This window comes from Biomphalaria glabrata, chromosome 8, assembly GCF_947242115.1.
Source record: "Biomphalaria glabrata chromosome 8, xgBioGlab47.1, whole genome shotgun sequence".
NCBI classification, from domain to species: Eukaryota; Metazoa; Mollusca; class Gastropoda; family Planorbidae; genus Biomphalaria; species Biomphalaria glabrata.
In genome coordinates, this window is record NC_074718.1 from 16,638,573 (window position 1) to 16,665,342 (window position 26,770).

Consider the following 26,770-nt stretch of genomic DNA (forward strand, 5'->3'; position numbering starts at 1 on the left):
AGACGCCATCTAGTATTAAAACGTTGATCAACTAAAATCAAAACTTATGTTGATTTACCCGAAAATGGACTCGTTCAATGTCCCATACATAGATCTAGACCATCTTCTCCCCTTTCGTTGAGGATCCCACTTCTGACACCAATTGCTATAACTTAGCCAAATAACCTCTACGAAAGGATTATGAAATAACAAAATAGAATGTTTAATAACCAAATAGGAAACTAGATCTAGAATTACACTAATCACATCACAAGCGTCGTTTTCATCTCTAATCATCGGCCATCTTGACTTCCTCTGTTCTCTATCGTGTCCTCTGGTACACAATGTCGCGCCAAATGACAGTGCGCAATGTAGAGTCAAAACAATATATATATATATATATATATATATATATGTTTCTTTGTTGCTACAGTTCTATGATTGTTAACAAAATATATCGACTCTCTCCTTTTAGCATTCTGGTCAAAATATTTTACACATTATTTCTGCCAATTTCATTCTCGGATCAAGTTGAAACTTTGAATAATTAATTATTGTTAATGACAACACTTAAACCAATTTAAAAAATAAAAAGTTAATTAAGAAGTCAAAATTAAGTATTTTAATTTTATTTTAAATTGAATTGTACTAACGGGGAAACAAGCGTTGCAACTATGACAAATAGAAGCTGTTTAACGGTACTCTCCCCTATCCCAAAAATAAACCTTGCCAACATGCAAGACAGCAGACGCGTAAAAAGGTTCACAAGAGTAAAATATGTACACGTGTAATTGATTAAAAATCATTGAAGGCTTTTGCTCTATATAAGCAAGGTTTATTTTTAAAATACTTTTTATATTTAACTTTTTAAAACTGAAATTATCTTTTTGCAGTACGAATGACAAAACTTGCTCATTTGTTGCGTTGTGTGTTACCTTTAAATGCATGCTAGAAAATTGATGCGCTTTTTTAATATGTGGTTAGGTGACGCAAATGATTAGTACTAAACATATCATGGTTGGCTCAAAGGGAAGCCTAGAAGAAGTAAGAACTATGGACAAGAATCTCACGTTTAATGATAATAAAGTTTACATAAACCACTTCATAATAGAATTATTACAAACGGCGTTTCGTGTTATTATCTGTGGTCCTGCACATATAATCATGAATTTTGAAAAATTAAAACAAAAGTAGATACAATCGATTTCTTGTTTAGCTTGCCAATTTAATTATCAATGGATTTATCAATATATGTCATTCAAGATTATACAAAAAGGTTAAACAAATATATGTTAGCTTTAACAAGTATTATATGACCTGTGGCAAAAAAATAATGTAGGCAATAATATGTAAGGCAAATGTGAAAAAGTCGTTTTATTTATGAAGAAATTTAAAAATGTAAGCAAAACTACAAATTTATTGTACCCAAGTTATACCGTAAATATATTCGATTAAAAATATGTACAGTCGTCTCCTCTATTTTCGTGTCAGATCCAGTTACACTTGTTAACCAAATGAAAAAAAAAGACAAAACTTAAGAGAACTAATATAATGCGATACAACAAAATTGAGACGCTAACATTTGATCTAAAATTAAACGCAGAAATTTAAAATAAAGATTGAATTAAAAAGATATGGAACAAAGTCAGAGTGCAATATGAAAGATCATAGTTACTGACTATATACATTCGTAAAAAAAATGATGCAAATGTTAGAAATTTGATTTCATAGTGCTAAAATAGTTCTAAAGATATTGTCAGTACTTTTGAAACTACACAACTTATCAATCATTTCTATATTTTGTGCATAGAATACACCAAAGTGAGCTATATATTGTTATCTTCGATACATACACAGGAACATGAATATTAAGATAATTATGAAATTAATACATCTGATGACATAAAGTAAAAACAGGTTGAAATGTCATTAATACGAAAAGAATTTTTTTTAGTTTAATTTTTAATTTTCTTATAATTTTTTTTATTTCAGAGTGACATACGTTTTTTTATATTAACGAGAATTACAAAGCTTGTGTTTGAGTTTTAAAATCAATGAAGGCCCAGTATTTCTCGTCAATATAACGCAGTTTTCACAAAACTATACACGTTTTAACATTTTTTTAACGTTTAATCCCGAATAATAACTCGAAAATATTAAGATTTTACTTCCGATGTTTTGTGTTTGCTGATCCCCTAAAGCAGTAGTTCCCAAACTTGTAGACCCCCTGGTTGGCTAATATTGCGGAATTGAAATTTTTCAGATTTATGAACTTCCTATCTGTTTATTTAATTATTTCTAAGAAACAAAAGGAATAAGTTGGTCACATGCATTGGCGTAGCTGGGCGGAGTGGGTTTGGGTTGCTAAAAACATCCCCCACCGAAAAAAATCCTTGCTACGCCTATCACCACATGTTAGTTAACCTAACTGAATTTGTGATACAAGTCTGTTAAAAAAAGCTATGTATAATGCTACTGAAATTAACTTTCGGTTTAAAATAAGATCTTTGACATCCAAGTACTCCGATACAATGTCAAAAAGAAAAAAAATAAACAAAAGCTTTTCGACGACCTTCTCATTCTCCAGTGTGAAGGACGAACTGATGAAAGTTGTGGTCGAGGAGCAGGTACTTAACGTGTTGCTTCGGTGAACTGCGTTGCTAACAAATTGAAGATCTTCAAGCTATCTAGCACTTTGTCACTATCCTCAATAGGATCCAACCATGAAATGTGCTCCATCCGTTGCTACTAGCATTATAGTTAAAGGGAATGCTTTTTCTTTATAGTAGTCTTTCAAAAACATTAAATATTGATTATTGGTTGTTGCAAAAAGAAGCTTTTCGTGGATTTCTTTATCTATAATAAAACGAACATTCGCCAATAAAAAATGTTTATTACCAGGTTTTGTTGTTTAGAGTAATTCCGAAATACTATCAGATGTAGGTTTGTGGACAAACTAGTTCTTAAAACTTCTTCATTGGATGGCAATTGTTCTTCTATCACGTGATGTTTTCCAAATGTCGAATAAGTAAAAGATATTTTAAAACACTTGCTAACCATCATTTTCACTTATTGATGCAAAAGCAAATATTTTGTCCACTATAGATCTTCTCTAAATTTTATCATTGATTGTTCAAAAGCTTTGCAAATCTTCATCCATTTTATCAGGATGGCATCGTCTCAAAAAATCCTCCAACTTAGGTGATTTTAAAGTGTCAGTAAATAACACTTTGGTGCATAAAAAGCACATGGGCAATATAAGCTCGACATGGAAAGAAGATACATTTTCAAAAATAAATACCACTGTGTAATGTTATAATTAAATTTAGCCATGTTAAATATAAACTCCATGTAAACTAAATTAAGCTATTTAAATGAGGTATTCAAACAAAATGATTTAAATGTAAATAATATATATTTGTATAAGATGATTGTTAATTCCATTATTTTAAGATTTTAATTAAAATCCCGACCTACTTAAAACAAGATCCGCTCTCGTAGACCCCTATTTACATCTCACAGACCCCTAATTCCTTTTTTCACGTTTGTAGACCCCTTGGAAGTCGTCGTAGACCCCTGGGGGTCTATATAGACCACTTTGGGAATCACGGACCTAAAGGCATCACGGAGTTGGGCTAATTGTCAGAGGCTATTCGAGACGAATGCCATTAGGAAGCAATTTATAGGTAGTGGAGTGCTTACATCCACTACAACTTTCAGCAATGACAACCTAGCAGAACATAATGTCATTTTGTCATTTAGCCTCTGACGTAATGTTTTCACTAACAGAAGCATTGGCGAAGGCAAGTAACAGGTGTCTAAACCAGTAAGCTTCGGACAGGAGGGGCTCGTTAGCCACTGGCTGGTTACCAACATAGGAAAACTCTAAAATTTAATTTTTCAAAATCTGCTGCCTTGCAGTAATATCCTATAACGCGAAAGGCTTCGGAAGTCAATTTTGAGGAAAAATCAAGAGCCGGCGATCCTTAGACAGCTTGCAACACTTATTGCTACAGTCTAGTAATGCCTGGAACGCAGCTGACCCGAAACTGTATCGCCACTTGCCACTCCTTTGTATACTTCAGCTGCTTGGAGAGGGGCGCGGATGTTTTTGTGTAATCGTTCCAACTCCATCTAATGTCCAGACATCTCATTTCTGCACAAGCATTCATCTCATTTCCGTGAGATGATCCATAGTCGTTTCAATACCGAAAGAGGCCATAAAAAAGCATCAAGAAAGCGTAGTTGTCTCATTCCTCCTAGCTTGACGTATCCACAAAGAGATGAGACCAAAGTGAACCGAGTATGCTGTAGGAGCACGATGACACTCTGAACAGTTAAAACCCGACATATAATAGACTTCTATTTGGCAATGTACGTTTGATTAGCAGTATTTAACTGTTATTTTTTTCTCGCCTATATTTTGAATTCATTGTTTTACTTTTATTAACACACATGATATGATGTTTAGTGTTAATCTAAAAGGCCTTTTGAAGTAATTTAAATACAACGTATCTTAAAATACAACAGCATTTTGTGCTATTGCATACTTATTAATTTGACGCACGTCAATACATGAACATGGGCAACCTAAAATTACAAGACTCATAACATGCGTTGTTAACATAAAACTTAAAACCAAATATTAAAGAAATAAAAGTATGTAAGCGTGGTCCTCAAGATCAAACTGAAAACTCTTCATTTTCCTCAACGTTACAGATGAAAGCATTATCTGCAGAGAGTACAATATTCTTTCCTCGTGTTTAATTTTTTCTTTAACATTTGATACGCTTTCTATAAGATCATGACGCATTGTTGTTTTTTTAGATATCACAACGTTGAAATATTATTTTTTTAATGAATATATAACAGACGTTTTTAACTTTTAATAAAAAATCACAAAAAATATAGTATACTTTCATTAACTTTCCTACCAGATTTTCAAGTGGAATGGCAGACAAGAAAGATAAATGTTTACTTTATTCATCTGTCTGTATTTTATGGCGTTTGCTTTTCATAAATGAAGCTTTGTTATGGGATACCATTTGGGTAAAACAATATCCCACACATGCAGTTCTCAATAGCTTTCGCATAATCCTGATCCTTCAAGCATAATTGATAAACAGCTGTATTGTTGATACAGAAGACGTGTTCATTATTTCTAACCCATATATTACCTTTGATGAACCTGGCGTTATTTATTTCCGCCAACTCATTAGGACTAAAGTCTGTGTTGCTTGTTGGTTTTCCATTACGAAAATAATTGACAACTTTTAAAAATTTAGCATGATCTTTAGAAACTTCTAACCCTCTCTGTGCTCGTGCATCCAATAACTCATCTCGTATATTAAAAACAATAACACAGTGATCTTTTCGGTCTTTGTTTCTACCCCATTCTATAGCAGCATCAAGGGAGTCGGACATATAAAAGTCATCACGGTGCGAAAAGTCTTGTTTGGCGTGGCCTCTACCTAAATCTATACCCTTACGTAGAATCGCATCTTCTGTGTCTCTCAGAAACTCTACTGTTGTACCGTGAAAGTAAATTTGACTTTGTTTGCTGCTAAATCTCTGTTTAACTTGCAAATCTGTAATTATTCGTGTATTTGATGCCTTATAAAACTCTATGTTCTGTAGGACATCAATTGTTTGAAATTGTATGTTTCCATTATTTATAATCTCACTACTTGGTGTCCATGTATCAAGCTTCGACGGTAACAATATATAATGACATTGGCTAATCAAGATATGGGAAAATACAAAAGATTCAATGTGATATTTTGCCCAATACAAAGAGCTTTGCATTTCCCTCATAGATTCATTAATCCTGGTGTGTATTACTTTTGAGACATCCGGATCAATTCCAAGTTTTATTAAATTGATTTCATGATTATAAGGCTCCGAATCTGTATATTTGGATGATATTTTCCTGTGCCAATTGATATCTAACCAAGTTAGAAGAAAGTATATCAGATTTTCATGCTGAAGTGATAACTGATCAAGATTTGAAATGATGCAAACTCTTCATTTAAACCATAGATAGCGCGCTGATAATCACAATCTTTAATATTAATCCAAAATATTTCATTCTTCATATCTGCTAGAGATTCAGTTTCTCTTATAATGTCCTTTGTCAGTGTTTCTACTGATTTGATCACCAATTTTTCCGGATAATATATGATCTCATGAATTGTCTCTAGAATAGTTGACCGTTCTTTTAGTTGTTTCAGATTTGTTGAAGCCTGTAATATATAGATTTCAAATGGACTTGTATTGACCAAGTTAAAATTCTTGTCTTATTTATAGTAAAACTTAGAATAATAAATTAGATTAAACTAAGTCTATATGAGTTCAATTACTTGTAAATCTTCTTGCTGCTCAATTTTGCGACAGAAACACTTGTTTAAGAATGCCAAGGCTGTAGTTTCCTGAAATTCGTTTGTCTCAACATCTTCTAGTGCAATGATGTTCTTTGCAGCAGTCTTGCACATTTCTAAGAGTTCTTCATTTTCTTCGTTGTCTGAATAGCATATACCATTAAACTTGATGCCTGTACCAGTAGCTTTCCCAATGTATATCAAGGAAGCAACAAGAAATTCTTTGAGCTGTTGGAAAAAAATACAAAACAAGAATAAGATAGAAAACACATATCGTAAGTTCAAAAAGATGCATTTTTCAAATAAAGTTTATATAAATATTTTGTAATTTACCAATTAAATGAGCTTAAATTTCTTTCCAATTTTTCTCTTATATAGAAGCAATTTAATTTTATTATCTTATATTATTTGTGTTTTAAAATAATATACAGAAACCTCGCACGATTATTTCATGAAACTGACAAAACAAGAATCAAAAGAAAAAATAAATTTCTTAATTAACAATTTGTAATTAATTATTATTTTTGGGTATCGAACAAGGGAGAGTAATAGTATTTGGCAGATGAAATAAGCTTTGTAATAATTGAATGGACCTCATTCACCAATCGTAAAGAAACAACATTGAGACACGTGCACCTCTATCTCTTCTATACAAATTACGATCCAATTTTAATCAAAAATGGTTATCAAGTGCCAGTTTTTTTTTTTGTAGTCTTATCAATATTATTTTTCGTGAATGAGGCCCATTGTACTGATTTATTATTGTTAGTCTAGATATTACAAATTTAATTACATTTACACTTATTAAAGCTTTGTGTTAAGTGGGAAGTCCTCGTATAGCCTGGCTTCACACCTTCATGGAGGACCTCAGAACAGTGGACACCAGGTGGGAGGAGGCTTCAGACATTGCCAGAGACAGATCTTTATGGAGACAGCTTGCCACCTAATGTTCCGAAAGGCGCGGGAGGACCTAAGTCTAAGTCTAAGTTTGTTATGTTAAACTTCATGACCAATGGCTATCTCCACGCTTTGGCCAGCATTAACTGTTTAACTTTTTCGATTTATATTATTTGTAAACAATAACGTCTTATATCTGGCCACTCTCTGTTGTTAAGTTTAATAACCACAACTGTATGAACTTATTCACCATTAACTACTTTCAAATTAATTAAATTATTCTAATGTACATTATGATTCTCTATGCCTATCCGAGTGATAGCTAAAATATATCTACACTTGTTTAACAATATTACATTAATGCCAGATTCTTGGAGGTTAACAGAAACACTAGGTAATCTCTGTGACTGACAACCATTCCTGTCATTGTGTCCATTAAAATATTTAGAATCCTGCATTGGTTCTTCTAGTCTCTTGACACAAGTCTCAGTACGATCACTATACTCCAAAAGAACACTTTTTCATCTCCGTGACAAGAGGAAGGAATATCTAAATCTTCTAACCCAAGCAGAGCCCTAAGCTTCCACATCTACACTTCGGCAGAAGAATCCTCTTCTGAGAGGATAAAAACTGCACATTGCAACACAAGAGCTAAATTAATCAAATAAAATGACACACTTAATTTTATCATTAGTCAAGTAATGTTATTCTCACCACTATATACTTATATACGTCCATTATGTGAGCAGGTCAGGAGGCGCTGAAAGACCTTTTCTCTGCTCAACATGAATTACTAAACAGTAGGCAGATGATAGCGCTACTGGGTGGGTTTCATCTGTGACGCCTCAGTCTACGACCAAGGGGCTAGAGTCGCCTAAGCAACCAGACAATACTAAACTAAACTAAATGAAAGCACAAACGAAACTTTACTTGAGATTAAGACAAAATGAAACTTTATTTAAATCAGGAGAAAATAAATCAATAATAAAGTATAATATATACACTAACCACTACAACTAATACTAACCCCCTCTAGTCTAGGCTACTAAATCTACAAACACTAATAAACTAGCCAAACCAACTATCTAACACAAACTGATCAAACCAACTATCTAACTTAATCTCTACAACTACTACACTAGACCTAGATCTACACAAACACTAAAACAAGAACACCTTAGTACCTTACTATTCACTAAGAACAGACTAAGCCACTAAGTCTAAGCCGACTAAGGCGACACTACAAAAACAAAATAACACTAAATTCCCTAGATCTACAGAAGCAATAACAATAGCAGTAATGATGAGTAATAAATGCAGCAGAGGATGTTATAGCAACAGAGTAATAGCAGCTTATTGCATCAATAATACAGCAGTTATATTCAGCAGAGTAATAGCATTACAAATAGCAGCATGTATTTCAGCAGGAATAATAGCAGGCCGTCCCAGCTACAGAATAATAAAATAATTACACGACAGATCACAAAGATCTTCGGCTGTAACCCAGACAGAGATACTGTACTGACCACTGGTCAAATGTACACTCAACTGATTTAAGACAGCATGTACATCACTTTTTATACTATCCCGCACTAACCTATATAAAAATATGCGGAAGTACAATAATAAAATCTGACACTACCCTATAAAAATAAAATATATAAAAATAGATCTAACCTATACAACAAAAAAACATATAAAGATAGCTCTGGGAGCGCAAGCTCACAATTATTGTAGGTTTCATCCTTTCTCCCCAATATTTGTCTCTCCCATCTCCTTTCTACAATGTTATTTATGAAATATGAACTATTTTTATCTATTTAAACAAAAGTTGTTTTCACTTTTATATGTGAATGTCGACTATGCGTTTTTTCTCGTATCCTTATTATGCGCTGGTCTACGATTAGCTGTCAGAACCACCTACACTATTATAAACTACTAATGAATTAATTTAATTTAATTACATCAGAAACACATTATTTAATTTAGTTTGAAAACTTTTGTAAGTTTTTTTTTTTAAAATGTAAATGTTTATTTTTCTTAAGGAAAAAAATAATCTTACTTTTTAGCCACTTCGAGAAAACTCTAGCACGGATTTGTTTAAAAATGCTTAATGTACAATTAAATTTGGCTTCAAAATTATCGTAAGCCATAATAGACGAATGAGTTCAGATCTGAATGTAAGTCAAAAGGGAAACAAATATTTTGCTTAGACACACGGCTTGTTTTGCTAGACTTATTTTTTTTTTGTTAGCATGTGCAACTTGGAATGACTCTTTAGGTCTATCTGTACATTTGTACACCATATCATGTAGTCTCTAAAAGATTTTGGCTCAAAATTAGGATTGTGGGCATTTTTAAATTAAGCAGCAGGGTAGCTCGTAGGATTCTGAATCACACATGTTGAGTTGTAGCAAAGAAAAGTGGTACATTAAAGGACACAAAAACTATAATAGTTTAGAAGGCTTCGCATAATTAGCATTTTTCGTTAATATTTTACCTTGATAGAACATGATTAGAAATGACATATAAACTAAAACTGAAATCTCATTTTATATCTATACTAGGACTTTTCATTCTTTATGTTTTAATATTTAAATAGTTCCAAAGTTTCATGAGAAACATTTAAATGTAAAAGAACTCGACAAGACAGTCACATAATAGGATTCATCAAGTACCAATTTACTAAATATTGGACCTAATAATACAAATAAGTGTAATGTTGTAGAGGTTATAAATATTTATAATAGAGATGGGAGTTTAAAACAAGTTTGGGTTCAGTTCGTTTTTTTTAGATTTAGGTTCTATTTGGGATCGGTTCGATGTATGAAATTAGGTAATAGCGAAACTAAATGCATGAAATATTCAATTTATTAGTTCAAACACTAGAATGGGAAACTTTAAATACATAAAAAAGAGAAAAGTTCCCCTTTCAGATCTTGCAGATGATGAAAAGGTCATCTATTTCTGTGTCCCACGATTAACGAGGGTTACACGTAGCCAGAACCATGACCAACCTCCTTAACTTTCCCCTAACTAGTGTCAGGTACTCATTAGAGCTGAGTAGACTTAGAGGCTCCCAAAGATCATGAAATAAAAAATCACATAAAGATAAAACAAAAAATAATATGCAATGTACTAGCTTAAAAGTTCAAACAATAACATTACAAATTGTGGCAGTCAAAGTTCACAAAACATCGAAGCAGTAAATGTGCTGACTAATGATCTGACGCTTAACAGAGGTAATGGTTGCTTAAGTAGCAGAATACCTTTTGTGACAAATCGTTTTAGCTCACTCAAGGTATCACTCAGGTCTAAGCATTTAATTTATTTATTTACACGCTATTAATCATCAATTTTATTAATTTTGTGATCAAGAGCTAAAACACAGCCACCTCACCTCCAATCCAACCCGACCCCCTTTTGGCATCGATGTCACATTTTACTATCCCCACCTTGACATGTGCCACACTTGACTCTTTAAAAGAGTACGCTACCCTTTTCCTATCTTGGCTAACATCCGTTGCCCCCCCCCCCCTTTGTGGGGAGCGGCTGGTCACTTCAAAGAGCCCATTCAACTCAACACCTCGGGCGGCGATCTCCCCGATCGTCTAGCGCAAAGCCAGTATCAAGGTGTAATCTACCTTGCCCTGGGCACCTCTGATCATCCCCCCCCTTTTGTTCTCTGACCACCTGGGCAAATTTCCTGGGCTTTCAACGCGGGCCTTCGCGCAATGTCTATCCCCCGGAAACTTTCGTCACGGTCAAGTGTGGATCCCTTTGTCGAAGATGCCAGATAGTCTAGACCACCTTTGCAATTATCTCCCGCCACTTACCCTCCTCTCCACGTGTATATGGACAAAACTTCATCGTCCGATCTCATTCTCGCTGGAGAGCTGACAGGGAACACATCTATCTCTTGCTTGAGCTCTAGACTATTTTCATTCCCTTATTTCACTTTGGATTGGTGCTTTTATTTATAGGCAACATCCGCCTGAAATCTTAGCAATCTAAAGCTGATACCAGATTTGTTGGCACCAGATCTGCAGACATCAGTCCTATTCATCCTTCAAGAGTCCAAGTAACAACGCTAGTCACAGACTCGTCACTGGCTTGACTGAATGGTAGACGCAGCTTAGCTCTGCAACCATACAACGTTGGACTGCACTCGGAGCCTGGATCCACTACGCCAGCCCACCAGCAGACAGCATCAGTACCAGCCACACCCGTCTCACCAGTGCAGCACAGGACCAAAAGCTAAGCAACCAGCCTAATGACACTCAGATTACTTGGTTCTCAAAACTAATGATGATAGTCCTACATATGTAAATACGCTAGGTTCCATCCTAGCACCTGTACAGCATTTCACCTTTTATTCATTTTTTTGTATTATAAACTGTACATAGTTTTACATCTAAATATAGTATTTGTTGCCTGCATTATAACGCTGTGCTTGTAGATTATATGTGCAAATGTGGGTTCTCAAACCATAAAATCCCCTAGACATCTATAACGGCCAATACTTTAATCCACCTCTTCACACCTTTAACCGCCAGGAAGTAGATTTTAAAATAATTTCAGCTTCCTTTCCTTTCAAGGCTAAGCTAGTTTAAGACTCAGAAAACTCAAATTATCTAGTACACTTGCTAATAAGGAAGTAATCGTTATTGATAGGATATGAAATGTAAGCCTATGTTAGGGATGTGCAAATTACAGAAATTGCAATATTATATTGATTCACTTTTGTTAGGTTCGGTTCGTACCGATCTGTTTAACAGTTCGGGTTCGATTTAGTTTGGTCGTATGTGTGGTTCGAGTTTGGTTCGTTCGGTTCGGGTTCGGTTTATTTCCCATCGTAATTTATAGTACTTAAAAAGAAACATGTATTTCAAAATTAATTTGAACCATTAGCCCGTGAATTATTTTAAAATCTTCATTAGTTAATTAAAACTGCATGAACGTAATATTCTATCTGAAACATTATTATCCACAATTTTATTTGGTGATGCTATATACGACTGCATGTGAGTGTTCTTTTACTTTTGTTGTTTCTGATCTCACAGGCGTAAATATTGAAATGTTTGTTTGTAAATGTTCAACATATTCATGATTTTCTTTCAGAGTTAATGATAATTTACTTCCTATTCTAAACGTCCCGAAGGAAGCGGGCATGATATGAACCTGGGTCTATCGAGACGACCCAATGACTGTCGAGCGCGCATACTGCACAACTACAAAGCCATCCGAAGGGGGGGGGGTGAATGCTTTCCAATTGCTATTATATTTATTTATTGCGACATATGCCAAGAAAATAGAATCTGAATCTCTTTCTAAAGTTACCATAAACATACTTTATAATATAACACATTTAAAATCATTAATAGTATTTATACAGTAATATCTCTTTTTTTGTATTAAAAAATTAATGGAAACCAAAATATCTAGATATATACTTGAATAAAAAAAGGTATGTTATGTTACAACTGTTTCATTTACCGTTGTGTTAATTTCTTCTTTTGAAATAAAATGCTGGCTCTCATCTGTAAATATAGAAAGATTAAGTACAATTGTATTCTTGAAAAAAATATTGACTAAAATAGCAAAAAAAAAAAAAAATAAATAAATAAAATAAAATTCGCATTTTATCGTTCAGAATAGAAAAATAAAGAAATTAATGTAACACAATTATCGAAGCTAGTGGTACTGAAATACGTTGTTAGCGACCCCAAATGAAAAAGGCGCTATTTGTTCTGTGTGGACTATCTATCTGTCCGTCATCTTTAAAAAAGTAAAAACAAAAGAAAAAATATAGAAAATCTAATATCATGAAATTTTAGATCTTGTAAACTTTAATTGCTAAGGCTACATTTTATCCTCTGTTTTAAAATAATTATGCCAATAGCTTTTCTTTCATAAAAGTTCATAATATTTGAATTAATGATTTCAGGGGAGGTAAGTCATTAGAACTATCCAAAGACCATAAGAATATTCATTCATAACAAACCAGGAATCACGCATGGTAAGACTCCGAAGGAAAATGTGCATTTATGTCACACATTAATTAATAAATTAATTTAAAAGTTGTTTTTATAAAACATTTTTATACTTGCATTCGATTTAGTTTCAGTGTATGTTGTAATTTTAATAGAGCCTACATCGCAGACACTATATATATATATATATATATATATATATATTAATCCACATCTCATGGCGCGATACAATATACAAAGCAAGCAAAAGATAAAAATACTTTAATTTAAAAAACAAACAAACAACAAAAGCATATACAAGGGAATGAGCTGCACATTTACAACCATATATCGCAATACAATACGATTTATTTGTCTTTTTCAATATCAACAAAATTAACTATATATTCTATTTATTAATTAATAATTAATTTTTTTTTGTTTATTCATTCATAAATCATTGTGCAAATTTTCTACCCGATAGTAGAATGGGAGGTGGGAGAAATAAAGAGTTCTAGATTTGTACCAGACAGACAGACGGAGTGAGTTAATAGAAACTTTGTAAAAATAGATTTTACTGCCACATATTTGCAGGTACCTCCTCTATCATACATTAGCAGGTATCTCATCTGCCACGCATTAGCAAGTAATTCCATCCGAGCCACCGCATGTAGTTCATGTCAAACGCTAGCGTAAAGTTATCAAGAGCTTCAACGATATACTTTTTTAGCCCTTGAACACTCTCTCTCTTTTTTACAACCTCTGGAACCCCAACTTAGATTTTTCATCTGAGCATAGTAATTTCTTCGATGTAGACTTTTGACTTAATTTGAGAAGACCCGCTTTATAATGAGACACCCACACATACTCTCACTTACATTTTAGTCCCGTTAATTTCAGTAACACTTCATTAACACTTCAGTAACACTTCAGTAACACTTCATTAACACTTCAGTAACACTTCAGTAACACTTCGTTACTTCAGTAACACTTCAGTAACACTTCGTTACTTCAGTAACACTTCAGTAACACTTCAGTAATGCTTCAGTAATGCTTCAGTAACATTTCGGTACTTCAGTAACACTTCAGTAACACTTCAGTAACACTTTAGTAACACTTCAGTAACACTTCGTTACTTCAGTAATACTTCAGTAACACTTCGTTACTTCAGTAACACTTCAGTAACACTTCAGTAATGCTTCAGTAACACTTCGGTACTTCAGTAACACTTCAGTAACACTTCAGTAATGCTTCAGTAACACTTCGGTACTTCAGTAACACTTCAGTAACACTTCAGTAACACTTCAGTAACACTTCAGTAACACTTCGTTACTTCAGTAACACTTCAGTAACACTTTAGTAACACTTCGTTACTTCAGTAACACTTCAGTAACACTTCGTTACTTCAGTAGCACTTCAGTAACACTTCGTAACTTCAGTAACACTTCAGTAACACTTCAGTAACACTTCAGTAACACTTCGTTACTTCAGTAACACTTCAGTAACACTTCAGTAACACTTCGTTACTTCAGTAACACTTAATAACTCTTCAGTAACACTTCAGTAACACTTCGTTACTTCAGTAACACTTCAGTAACACTTCGTTACTTCAGTAACACTTCGTTTCTTCAGTAACACTTCAGTAACACTTCATTAAAACTTCGTTACTTCAGTAGCACTTCAGCAACACTTCAGTAACACTTCGTTACTTCAGTAACACTTCAGTAACACTTCGTTACTTTAGTAACACTTCAGTAACACTTATCCGACCCCTACCTCGCCAACCAGAAAAAGTTTAGTCTATGACTTTTCTTCAGATTTTCTATTCAAATTATATTATTATTGCGACCGTTACCCCACCCCCAAACACAATGTTTCACACAAACACATACACAGACAGCCGCTTTCAATCTTTCGGCCCCTTTTTTTTATTACAATGTCTTTTTTTTTTACTTTTTAAGCATCCTCTGACTGATCAGGCCTAGAAAAAAAAATGTATTTTCTGAAGGCCGCAACAAAAATGCTACATTCCATTCCCAACTCTACATTTATTTTAGTATTGTGTTGCCTAAATAATAGAAATATTATTTTTGTTGTATAGTGTTGTTGTTTTTTTTTTTACCCTCTTATGAATGTAGCGAAATAACAATCGATCTAGATCTATTTTTTCAATGCTTTTAGGATTTTTTACATTTTATTTAGTCATCGTCTAATGGGAAGCGGAAGTGATGTAATGCACATTTGAAAAGTTATATAAACAAATATACAGAAAGTCTTATTTTTATGCTATCTTTTTAAATGTAGACTGCAGCCTTTTGGGGAATTATCAAAAATAAAATACAAAGGTTTCATAGAAAGCTTCCGTTTTTCGTGTATAGCAGTTGTCAAGTTGCGAAAATGTCCAATCAGGTTAGGTTCTGAGTGAGCGTCTAGGAGGTAAAAGGAACCAGTGCACGACAATTCATAATAATAATAATAATAATTTTATTTATAAAGCGCTGTTAACAAACAAAATGTAGGCTCAAGGCGCTGTAACAACATTACAAACATAAACACAACTGCCGAAATAACAGTTAATCTAAAAAAGTTTTAAACAAGTAGGTCTTAATGTTCTTCTTAAAAGTGGTATAGCATGTTGTCTGTCTGAGATCAATGGGGAGTGAGTTCCAAACCTTTGGTCCGTGAACTGAAAAAGCACGCAGACCGTAGCTTTTGAGGGAGAAACGTGGCACTACTAAAAGCGTTGAGTCCATTGAGCGCAGGGTTCTCTGGGGGACATATGGAGTAATCAGTTCGCTAAGGTACAAGGGCATCTCATTGTTATATATACACTGATGACAAAGTGTGGCGACCTTGTAATCGATTCTCGCTTTCACGGGAAGCCAATGGAGCGTGCGCAAGAGCGTAGTAGCAGAATCTTGTCTAGTTTTTTTAAGGACTATTCGAGCGGCGTTGTTCTGTATACGTTGCAGCCTGGCTATTTTGTCATCAGGTATACCTGCTAGCACGGCGTTGCAGTAGTCAAGGCGGGAGAGTATGAATGCCACAGCTAGCGTTTTTGTTGACTCCGTTGTTAAATATGGTCGGATCTGGCCTAATCTGCGCAGCTGCAGATAAAGACCTTTGCAGAGCTGATTTATGTGTGGGTCGAAAGATAGTGTTGAGTCGAAGAAAACTCCAAGATTCCGCACTACATGGACAAAAGGAACATGGCAGTTCGTGATAAAGAGAGAATCTGTGCTTTCAACTTTTGAGACATTGTTCCTAGTGCCAATCTTAATTATTTCTGTCTTGTCTTCGTTCGTCTTGAGTTTATTTTCAACCATCCAATCGCTCACCCTTGCAACGGTACCACTGATATTCTCTGCCAGATGGGACACCTCTGAGGGTACTGATGAATCGTATAACTGTGAGTCATCGGCAAAGAAATGGTATAAGATGCCTGTTGGCCGCTGAGTGGATATGTGTACATAGTGAACAGTACTGGGCCTAGAACTGATCCTTGGGGTACTCCGTACTTCAAAAGTAAGCTTGTTGATTCCGTCCCGCTAACAACGACACTTTGGGTGCGTTCCGTCAGGTAGGATCCAAGCCACTTTAGGACGACTCCTGCTAAACCAAAAGTTGCAGAGAATCTGGCCATCATAATTTCATGGTCTAGCGTATCAAAGGCTGCGGACAAGTCCAGCATAGAAAGAATTGATATGTGGCCTTTGTCGGAATTGTGAAGTAAGTCGTTTAGTACCCTGACCACTGCTGTCTCTGTGCTACGGCACTTCCTATATGCAGATTGAAATTCTTCCAAGAGACAGTACTGTTCAAGATGAGAAAGAATTTGCACTAACACGATGCGCTCCAGAAGCTTTGACAGGAAGGGAAGATTTGAAACCGGGCGATAGTTTTTTAGACATTCCGGGTCAAGACTGGATTTCTTTAATAAGGGCCTGACAAGTGCATGCTTAAATTGCTGTGGTACAATGCCTGAAGTCAGTGAAGAGTTCACAATGTTGGTAATTGTAGGTACAAGCTCATCTAAACATTCAAGGAGCAAGGAGGTTGGAATGGGATCAAGGTCACATGACTTATTTGGCATCTTCAAAATAGTACTTTTGACATAATCTTCAGATACACGCTGAAACTCGCAAAAAGGAGTATTTTGAAAAATTGGAGAGTGGTCAAGCTGTGATGAGAGGGATGGCATGTCATTTCTAATCTGCTCAATCTTCCCAATGAAGAATCTATTGAAGGAATCAGGAAGTTCAGATAATTGGATAGATGACGGCAAACGTTCGTTATTTGCTCCCCCTAACATTTCAGCGGTGATCCTGAATAGCTCCTTTGAAGAATCAGAATTTTCGATTTTTTGTCGAATATGACTAGCTTTTGCGTCTCTAATCATACGATTAACCTTGTTTTTTTCTCGTATGTATATTTGTCGATGTATCGTCAGACCTGTCTTTTGAAATGTACGTTCGGCACGTCGGCGAATAAGTTTGGCAGTCTTTATGTCTTCCGTCAACCAGGGTACAGATGGCCTAACTGAGACTGTACGAGTGACAAGAGGTGCATGGCTGTCCAGCAACTTTTTCAAGCAAGAATTGTAATTGCTGAGAACGTCTGTGTTGCTCTGTTGCAACAGCAAAGAGGTCACGTCCATTTTGAAGGAGGCAATATCTATGGCTTTAAGTTTACGGGAAGTCACGTTTTTCTTTGGCCTTTTTGCTTTTGATAGGCGCATTTCAAAGTTTACGAGAAAATGATCTGACAAGCCGCGGTCTGAGACATTGAGTTTGGCTACAAGCTCACTTGCATTTGTAACAATCCAGTCAAGAGTATGGCCTTTGACGTGTGTCGGAACATTTATCAGTTGGTCTAAGTTGCGATCCTTTAGCGCATTTTTCAGCGACATCGCGTATGTCTCATTTTCACTGTCAAAATGCAAGTTCACATCGCCTATGACAAATAGATCTTTTGTTGATATGTGACTGTCAAGGAGGTCTTGAAATTCTTCGATGAAAACTTTTGTTGTCAGTTTATTTCTCTTGCTTGGTGGTGGGCGGTACAGGAAAATAAAAGTCAGTGTTCTACTGTGGTGGGAAAGGCGAAACTCGCACATCTCAAAGGTCGTGTACGTTGAGCTTTCAGGTCTTATTGTTACATACTTAGCTAGACTATCTCTGTACAGTATTGCTAAGCCCCCTCCGCTGCCTGTTTTTCGAGGTAGACTCTTTAAAATAAAGCCTGGGGGCGTTAGCTCAATGGTTCTTGGCTCATCACCAACTTCTTTAAACCATGTCTCACTAAGGAAAACGATGTCGTAGCTATCATCAGTGATGGTGTCTGCAAGCTCAAGGGTTTTGTTACTGCATGACTGGGCGTTGAGGTGCATTATTTTAAGCAGACTGGAGGATATAGTCACCAGAGGCGTAGCACATTTTGAAGACACCGGAGGAGTAATATCCCGAATTATAGGTTTTTGATGGGGACATCTGACCTCTGTTGTGTGAGGAGCAATAGGGGTGGGGTGGTTAATAAAACAGTTTAGTAGGGAACTGCTGAACTCTGTCGTAGAAGAAATAACAGGGGTAGGGGTGGGGTTAACAACACAGTTAAGAGTCCTGGAAACTGTGTGACATGTATCTGTTGAGTTGAATTGCGGTAGGTTATACCATAGGCGAATAAGACGCCCAGCCCTAGACCCACGAACTGTCGGCAGTTTACGCCCGATGCCAAGTCGACGAATATTTCGGAAAACCTCGCTGTCTAGTCGTGATTTGAGTAACACACATGTGCGTCCTATGCGACGTAATAGATTAGCGTCCATGACTCCAGTACGGTGATTTGACACACTAGGACTGATGACACACAGGTTTGCGCTCCGACTGCTATGTAGTGGCCACGGTACACGGTTTTACCAAGCACATCAATCCCTCGGGCTATGAGTATCACTCTGTTACTGTTTATATAGATGCTTGTTAAACTAAAGGATAGTAAATGAATACAAAAACTAATTAAATTTAATTAACGTGACTTAAATCTATCAAACTAAATACACCAATCTATAGACGACATCAACACAAATCTAATGGTATAAGAAAGATCACTTAGCTGTAGAAAATAGCAACACAAAAATCCTCCAAAACGAGAGACGAAAAAACACGACTGCTGCCTGCTGGCGCAACAGCACATGCGAATATGTGCACAAGTTTAAGAGATTTTATGATCGATCTGTGAGTCAGTGGTATTTTCCAAATATATATTATACACAGGCTATATATCATGGGCGCAGCCAGGATTTTCTTCCTCGGGGGGGGGAGATTTGTTTCTTCCCACCCGGCCATATATAAATATATATATATATATATATATATATATATATATATATATATATATATATATATATATGTGTATATATATATATATTTATATATATATATATATATATGTGTGTGTGTGTGTACATAATTAATCTTTATTATATACTGACCCTTCATTCTTTCGGAAGACGTTTATTATACCTAGAATAGGTTCTTCCTTAAGTTAGTGGAAAGACTGTAGACACCACGCCCTTGCCAGCAAAAGGGTCTGGAGGAGCTCTGTGAGCTCCACAAGCGTTATATACAGTGCATTATGGTGCTATTCAAAAGCTAATCTACTATTCTTACTTACTTAGGATTTATATCCTCCCGCGTCGTTCTTAGCTGTTTCTACAAACATCTGTCACTGGTAATGTCCGAAGCCTCTTTCCACCTAGTGTCCATTGCTTTGAGATCCTCCATGAAAATGTAGCGCCAAGTTATACGAGGACGTCCCTGTTTGCGCTTTCCTCGTAATGGCCTACACTTGGTATGCGTAATTCATTTAGTCGGAGAACATGTCCCGCAAACCTCTGTCACAAGACCACTAAGTTGTCAAATCCCATTTTAGCATAGGATTTTTTTTATTAAGACGAGATCTCTAGAATATTGAAGAGGGAGTTTTATCGTAACAAAAAATTCTTAAAGGGCATTAAAGTAAAAATCCCCCTAAGGTAAGCTCTTTGAATTTGAGGATTTTTCTTTGCATTATTTTTTGTTTTGTTTTATAGAAGAAGAAGGTATTAACCGAAAAATCCTCTTGGCTGCGCTGGGTCAATTAACGGTTTAATATTAAAATCTTACCTAAAATAAACAGAATCAAAGCAAAAAAATCAGTCACAAAATGTCCATCTCCCTTATGAGGGGATTTCATTTCGAGGGGTGAACCCCTCCCCTGGCTACGCTCATGTTAAATATAGAGATAGGTATCACCAAAACAGTTATAGATATTGTGTTTTTTACTTACTTTCTTCTTCAGAAAAACTATAAGGAGAATGTCTACCAGTAACTGCATTGACTGAAAGAAATATATAATGAGTAATAGTTCTTTTTGTAATTAAACAAAACATATAAAAAACAAGAATACATATATATATATTCGTAATAAAATTTTAATACAACTAGTCGGTTTATTTTTTTCGGCAGTTTTTTTGTGCTATTGAATAGGATCTTTTTTACAGCAAATGTATTATAAATAGATACTCCTGTTTAGCCATCTGGTGGGTCTGCGTGAGCGATGTAAACTCAAACTAGCGATGTCCTCGACGGAACCATGGCGTCAAGAATTATTTTTTTGTATTTGGCTTGAGCCTGAAGTTTGCATTATTTTTTTTTCGAGTTTGCGACTTGAATTCTCATATATTTACTTAGTTATTGCTCCATCAATTGATAAGAAAACAGATCAAAGTGAAATAATTTTTAGCATAGAGGATGAACATCACCTATTCCATTCATTGCTTAGATTATAAAATTGAGTAATTGTAGTTTTGTTTCAGTTTTTTTTTTTTTTTTTTTTCTAAAAATCCTGGCTACGATAATAAAATTTGGCATTGGTCTTTTGGCTTTAGTCTTTTTTTTTTATTGGAGGCTGTTAATGGAATGCATTGAGAGAGTTTTGAATTATTTTTTTTTTGGTGGAGGGGATTAACTTAAAAACCCATCCTGGATACGCTAATGGAATTTGAATACAGTAGTTTTTCTATAGTTTTAAAGGAGTAGGGTTAGGGTTAGGATTTTATGATCGATCTGTGAGTCAGTGGTATTTTCCAAATATATATTATACACAGGCTATATATCATGGGCGTGGGAAATAAATTAATAAGGCTGCAGTTTTTCTATTTTTATTTATGTGTGTGGGTAATTTTTAAAACTGTTTAGCGTTACAATCTATAAAACAACCACAAACCACTCAATTCAAATCAAACATATTGGCTTATTTTCGTTCTCCACAAAAAGTAAAAGATCTGTCCACTTTCCTGGTAGTTTCTACATTTAGAATATACTTTTTGTTTTTTCGAATCTCCCATTTCTTGAAAACTTAAACATTAATGCAAACCATGACATTGATACCAAAAAGAAGACAACCCAAAATGATGCAGGAAAAATGCAAACACAAGATGCCAAGGACACGGCCAGCTCAAGACAGCTGGATAATTTTCCAAGAAATAAAAATAACTGTCAAATCATCTCGTTTAAAACTAAGTATTTTTTCTTACATGAATATTGTAAAATCTTGATTTAATTCTGTTAATGTAAGGACAGTTCGTTCAGTTCGGTTCGTACCAATCAGGTTTAAAGTTCGAGCTCGATTTGTTTCGGTCGTAAGTGAGGTTCGAGTTTGGGTTCGGTTCCATTTCCCATCTCGTATTTGATCTGTAATTCTGCTTTTATTTTTTTTTTATTAGAACGGATTTTAAGCTCAAAACCAGCCTTCATTATTACAGTGGACAAGGATGAGAAGAGGGTTAGCTTGGAAACCCTAACAAATAAAGCAACACTGAAACCCAAACAGTTTTGTATTGGAGTAGGATTTCAACTTCAACACTCTTGTTTGCTGCGATCCGAAAATTCGGTAACTACAATTTGTTTTATTAAAATAAAATACTAACGCAAAACTACAGTCAACACATTTCCCATAGGGGCTATATATTTCTACACTATAGAAAGTTTAACCCTGCAAAATGTTTTTGCATTTTTTAATTTCAAGTGTAAACTTAAATATAAAAAATATTTTTTTTAGTAATGTGTATTGCAATTGTTGCGAACTCCTTACTTAGATTATACTTGACATATAACATATTTCTTTCAATAACCCAATATAACTTTAGTAAAAGTAATCAGGATAACTGTAGTTGTAGGCAACGCATCAAATGTCAATTATAAAATATGCACCATTATGACAACTGACTTCTATATGACTTATACTATACGACTAGGCTCCATAACTCAGGCCTCAGACAACAATAACAAAACTTCAAGCGCTGCCACTCTGTCCCAACCAATGAGAAAATAAATAAACATAGAATTCCTTAAACCTTACACCCAAGATTCTCTGAAGTGTTGCTTACAATATTATGTACAAACATGGTCACCACAGCTATTTTAACCCATATTCTACTTTGTACACTGGCGGTGTTAGTTTCTAAAAAAACAAAAAAAAAAAAAACCCAACTAATAATGTTTTTCTACTTTTTCTTTTGATTTCGTTTAAAAAAATGTTTTCTATATTTTATCACTGCTGTTTACTTTTTGCAGTTGCGTTTTATTATTTTATTGTGCTTGAAAATGAACAAATTGCCAAACATTGAAGAAAAGGAAACCAGTTCGGAAACTGTACGTAATGACACATTTATATAAATCATTTTTAAATCAAACTAATTGATTTAGAAAACAAAAAGTATCCTAGTATTGTAATTATTGTAATTGTATTGTAATTAGTTAATAGATTCATAAACAAAGTTTCATAAAATATGTATTTTACTTACTTTCTTCTTCAGGAAAAACACAAGAACATAGTATATCATTACCTACATGAAGGGAAAGAAAATATTATGAGATATTTTTTTATCTATATATTAAAAAAAACATTGCGTGAAATGTTTTTTTTAAATAGTGTTTAATTATTCAATCAAAAGACAACAATACAGAAGTTAAACATAATACGACTCACAGAGTAGAAAGCTTTATCTAGTAAATGAATTTTTCATCGAAATAATTATGAAACGTGTAAAAAGTTGTTAATACAATTATTTGTTTGTTGTATAGTCTAAAAAAAATCGACATTACTTGACTCAAACCTGTCACCTTTCTTATAGAGTTTAGATATATATCTATTTACCTTTACCTATCCCTTAGTCTGTTGGACCGTTGGGGCACCAGGCAAGATTTGTCGACCGTCTTTCTCCATTCCTCCCTTTTTTTTACCTTGTTTAAAACCTCTCTCAATGGCAGGACCGTCCATTCTTTAATGTTGTCCTCCCATCGCTTTTTCTGTCTGCCTCTTCTTCTTTTCCCTGGCACTGTTCCCTGAAGAAAGGTCTTTGCGAGCCCCGTAGATCTCGTAATGTGGCCAAAGGTTTTTAGCTTTCGTTTTTTCACAATAGTAAGCAGGTCGTCATGGGCTCCGATCGCTACAGAAAACCCTGTCTCTGATTTCTTGGTTTGTGATGCGGTCTTTGAATGTGATGCCTAGGATCCTTCTGTAGCATCTCAATTCCATTGCTAGGATCCTCCTCTCAAGCTCTGCATTCAACGTCCACGACTCACAAGCATATAAAAATGTGGCCATGACCAGAGAGCGCATCAGTCTAATTTTGGTGCCGAGGGCTAAGCCCTTATCTTTCCATATTATATATCTATACTAGACATATTTTACCCGCGCTCGCGGGGTTTTTGTTTGCGTATAACTGTCGATGAGTCACTGAGAGTGGTTTGTAAAGAATTAAACGAAATAATAATGTTATAAGTAAAGCGAATGCGTGCAAATAGTATGAGTGAATGGTGTTATCAAAAAAGCTAATCGACTTAAATCCATTTTTTCAAATAAAAACATTTCCTTGTATGCCTACATATATTTGATTAAAATTAAATGAATAGACTTAATTGTGTATGTTCATGTGTTAAAGAATAGAGTAGATCTTGAGTTAGACATAGATCTAGATCTAGAGTAATATTGGCTTGGATAGAGTTCATTTTGCACGTGCGCATTCGTGACCTTTTTAATTAGATGTACACGTATAAATGAAACTATTAGAATATATCTTTACACGGCTTTGAAGCTTTAGGGCGAACGAATGCATGAAAAATGCTTTAGAAAAAACAAATTTGAATGTTAATTTGATTAAAATATGAAATGAATTGACTATAATTAGTATGTTCATGTGTTAAAGTATAAAACTATCTGTGCGAAGTGAAGTTATATCATATTAGAGTTGAATTAGAGTTTTAGACCTAGGAATAGAAAAATATGTAACATTATGGTATTGTCTAATGAAAGAATGCTCATCAGGAATTCTACATTCGCAGATATAAGGAACGAGTTAATGTAAAAAATGCTTTTGAAACAGACATTTGAAGATTAATTTTATTAAATAATGAAATCAATGGACTATATTTTGTATTTTCATGTATCAAAGTAAAAAAAAAAACTATACATATCTAAAACCTTTAGTGCCACAACGACCACGGCACCTAATCGGCGTCGCCAAAAACGTCCTGATTCATTAAAATATAGATACAAAAAAGATGGTTTAAATATAGATATATGTTCCCTACAGATACTTCTACAAACTGTTTATCTTACTTACTTTCTTCTTCAGCACAACCACGAGAAAATAGTTCATCAATACCTGGATTAATTTAAAGAAAAATATAATAAAAAAATTATGTTTATATTAAATGACAAGATAAACATATAAAAATAAAAGACAATACTCATTTATTCAACTTATAGACCTATTATTTTTTTCTTATAGTATCTAATAATTATTAGAGTGTTAGATTTTAAAAAGAAAGAATATTTTTATTTCGCACTTTCCCCCTAAGAAAGAATCCTAGTTAAGCGAATGTATTGATCTACTTAACTTTACAATAATCCAATGATTGTCCTTAAGACCTAGACTTCGAAGAAGATGAGATTAATTTTCCAGAACTTACACTTATAAACATACATCAACTGTTAAAAGTATAGGACATTTGAGAACCATTTCGTATTTTGCCTAAAAGCGATAGGCATTCTAGACACTTTACCTGTAACATGTATATTAATGTAATAAATGTGTAAATTTTAAAGTTAATGTACTTCCATTACATACACTCACACACAAATATTATTGAAGATGAATAAAAACCTTTTTCATTTGTTGGTAGCTTTAAGTTCACTCCACCAGCCATTTCTTGATATTGTTCTGCAATAATAAAGCAAGAAAAGATGATAAAAGTGTGTATTTTCACTAAAACCCATACGCGGCCCGCACGGTCCACCCATCAGTTCACAATGCCACATGTTATACATTTATACATTTATTAGAAACATAAACTTTGTCCCGTTCAAGTATAAATATATACAATTTTAAAGCAGGTATATTAAGACAAAGTCGCAGTAAAATTACTAAATTTGAACAAGGTAAGGATAAATTATTTCTACAATTATATTATAATATATTATATTATAGTATAGTATAGTATAGTATAGTATAGTATAGTATAGTATAGTATAGTATAGTATAGTATAGTATAGTATAGTATAGTATAGTATAGAATAATTTATAATAATTATAATTATAATTATTAATTTATTATTATTATTATTATTTTATATTTTTGTTTTATAAGTTTGCTACATGTACAAATTTCTCGGGTATTTTTCATTTATAATTATAATTAAAATGTATAAAACCTGATTTATTCGTAGATTTCGTATATAGCTATTTACGTAGCAAAAGATGCATAATTAGGTGTAAAAGGAAAAAAAATTTTAATCGCTGTTCCAGACCTCTACTTGTTCCCCATTTGACTAGGTACAATTCTGGAACCGTACTCCACTGTTTAGCATATTATCCTTGTATCAGCAGGTACGTTATATTATAAAAGAAAGTATCCTTATTACTTAAAGCTTCTTTTGTTCTTTCAATACCTAGTTTTGAGAAGAACACTATTTCTATTTAAAAAGACAGATCATCTTATATACTGATTTTTTCCCCCAAAAAATGAGTAACGAGAAAAAGTTTTTAAACAAACACAGCTCGCGCGGAAGTTTAGTCTACTCGCGGCTAAAATACATGATCGGCTGCAAAGTGATGCGAGCTTTAAAATTGCAGGGATATTGCGATTTTTTAATGCTTTACTTTTGGTTGCTGATTTCAAGGGCAGTCTTGAATACTTGGTATTTAATTTGTAACTCTAGAGAGCTAGTAAAATCAAACTGTAAAGCCTTTCACATATCCTTTAGTCAGTTTAACTTTAGAGACACCACACATGATTTGTCCATCGTCTTCCTTTATTTCTTTCTTTCATTTCATTTGAAAGTCCTGTGCTATGACTTTTTATTTCCTTATTGTTTTGAGTATTGCAAATAATGCTTTGACCTGTACAATTCTGTCTAGTAGTTCAGGTTTAGTTCTTAAGTCTGAAACGATAGCTTCAAAGTATTTAAAACTTCTTAAAGTAGCCAACTTGTCATCTATAAAAT

At 34.2% G+C, this 26,770-nt stretch overlaps 2 protein-coding genes across 3 annotated transcripts in view; one reads left to right on the forward strand and one right to left on the reverse strand.

Moving 5' to 3' along the window:
• Positions 1 to 26,770, forward strand: part of LOC106074390 (uncharacterized) — a 98,100-nt gene that overhangs the window by 22,706 nt on the left and 48,624 nt on the right. The window lies entirely within an intron of this gene.
• Positions 652 to 26,222, reverse strand: LOC106074375 (uncharacterized). The gene is made up of 8 exons (XM_056037526.1): positions 26,075 to 26,222; positions 25,431 to 25,487; positions 24,888 to 24,929; positions 23,067 to 23,108; positions 20,549 to 20,599; positions 12,750 to 12,793; positions 6,339 to 6,584; positions 652 to 6,221 (listed from the first exon to the last, which is right to left on the reverse strand). The coding sequence occupies exons 2-8, from the start codon at positions 25,471 to 25,473 to the stop codon at positions 5,949 to 5,951; spliced, it is 741 nt and encodes a 246-aa protein (XP_055893501.1). The 5' UTR covers positions 25,474 to 25,487; positions 26,075 to 26,222; the 3' UTR covers positions 652 to 5,948.

Bases quoted from the DNA above. Each gene is read 5' to 3' on its own strand.
- LOC106074375 (XM_056037526.1), bottom strand. From the start codon at position 25,473: ATGGCTGGTGGAGTGAACTTAAAGCTACCAACAAATGAAAAAG. The intron at 23,109-24,887 runs GTAAGTAAGATA...CCCTTCATGTAG, and splicing joins TGGTTGTGCTGAAGAAGAAA to GTAATGATATACTATGTTCT. The intron at 6,222-6,338 runs GTAATTGAACTC...TATATATTACAG, and splicing joins AGCAGCAAGAAGATTTACAA to GCTTCAACAAATCTGAAACA.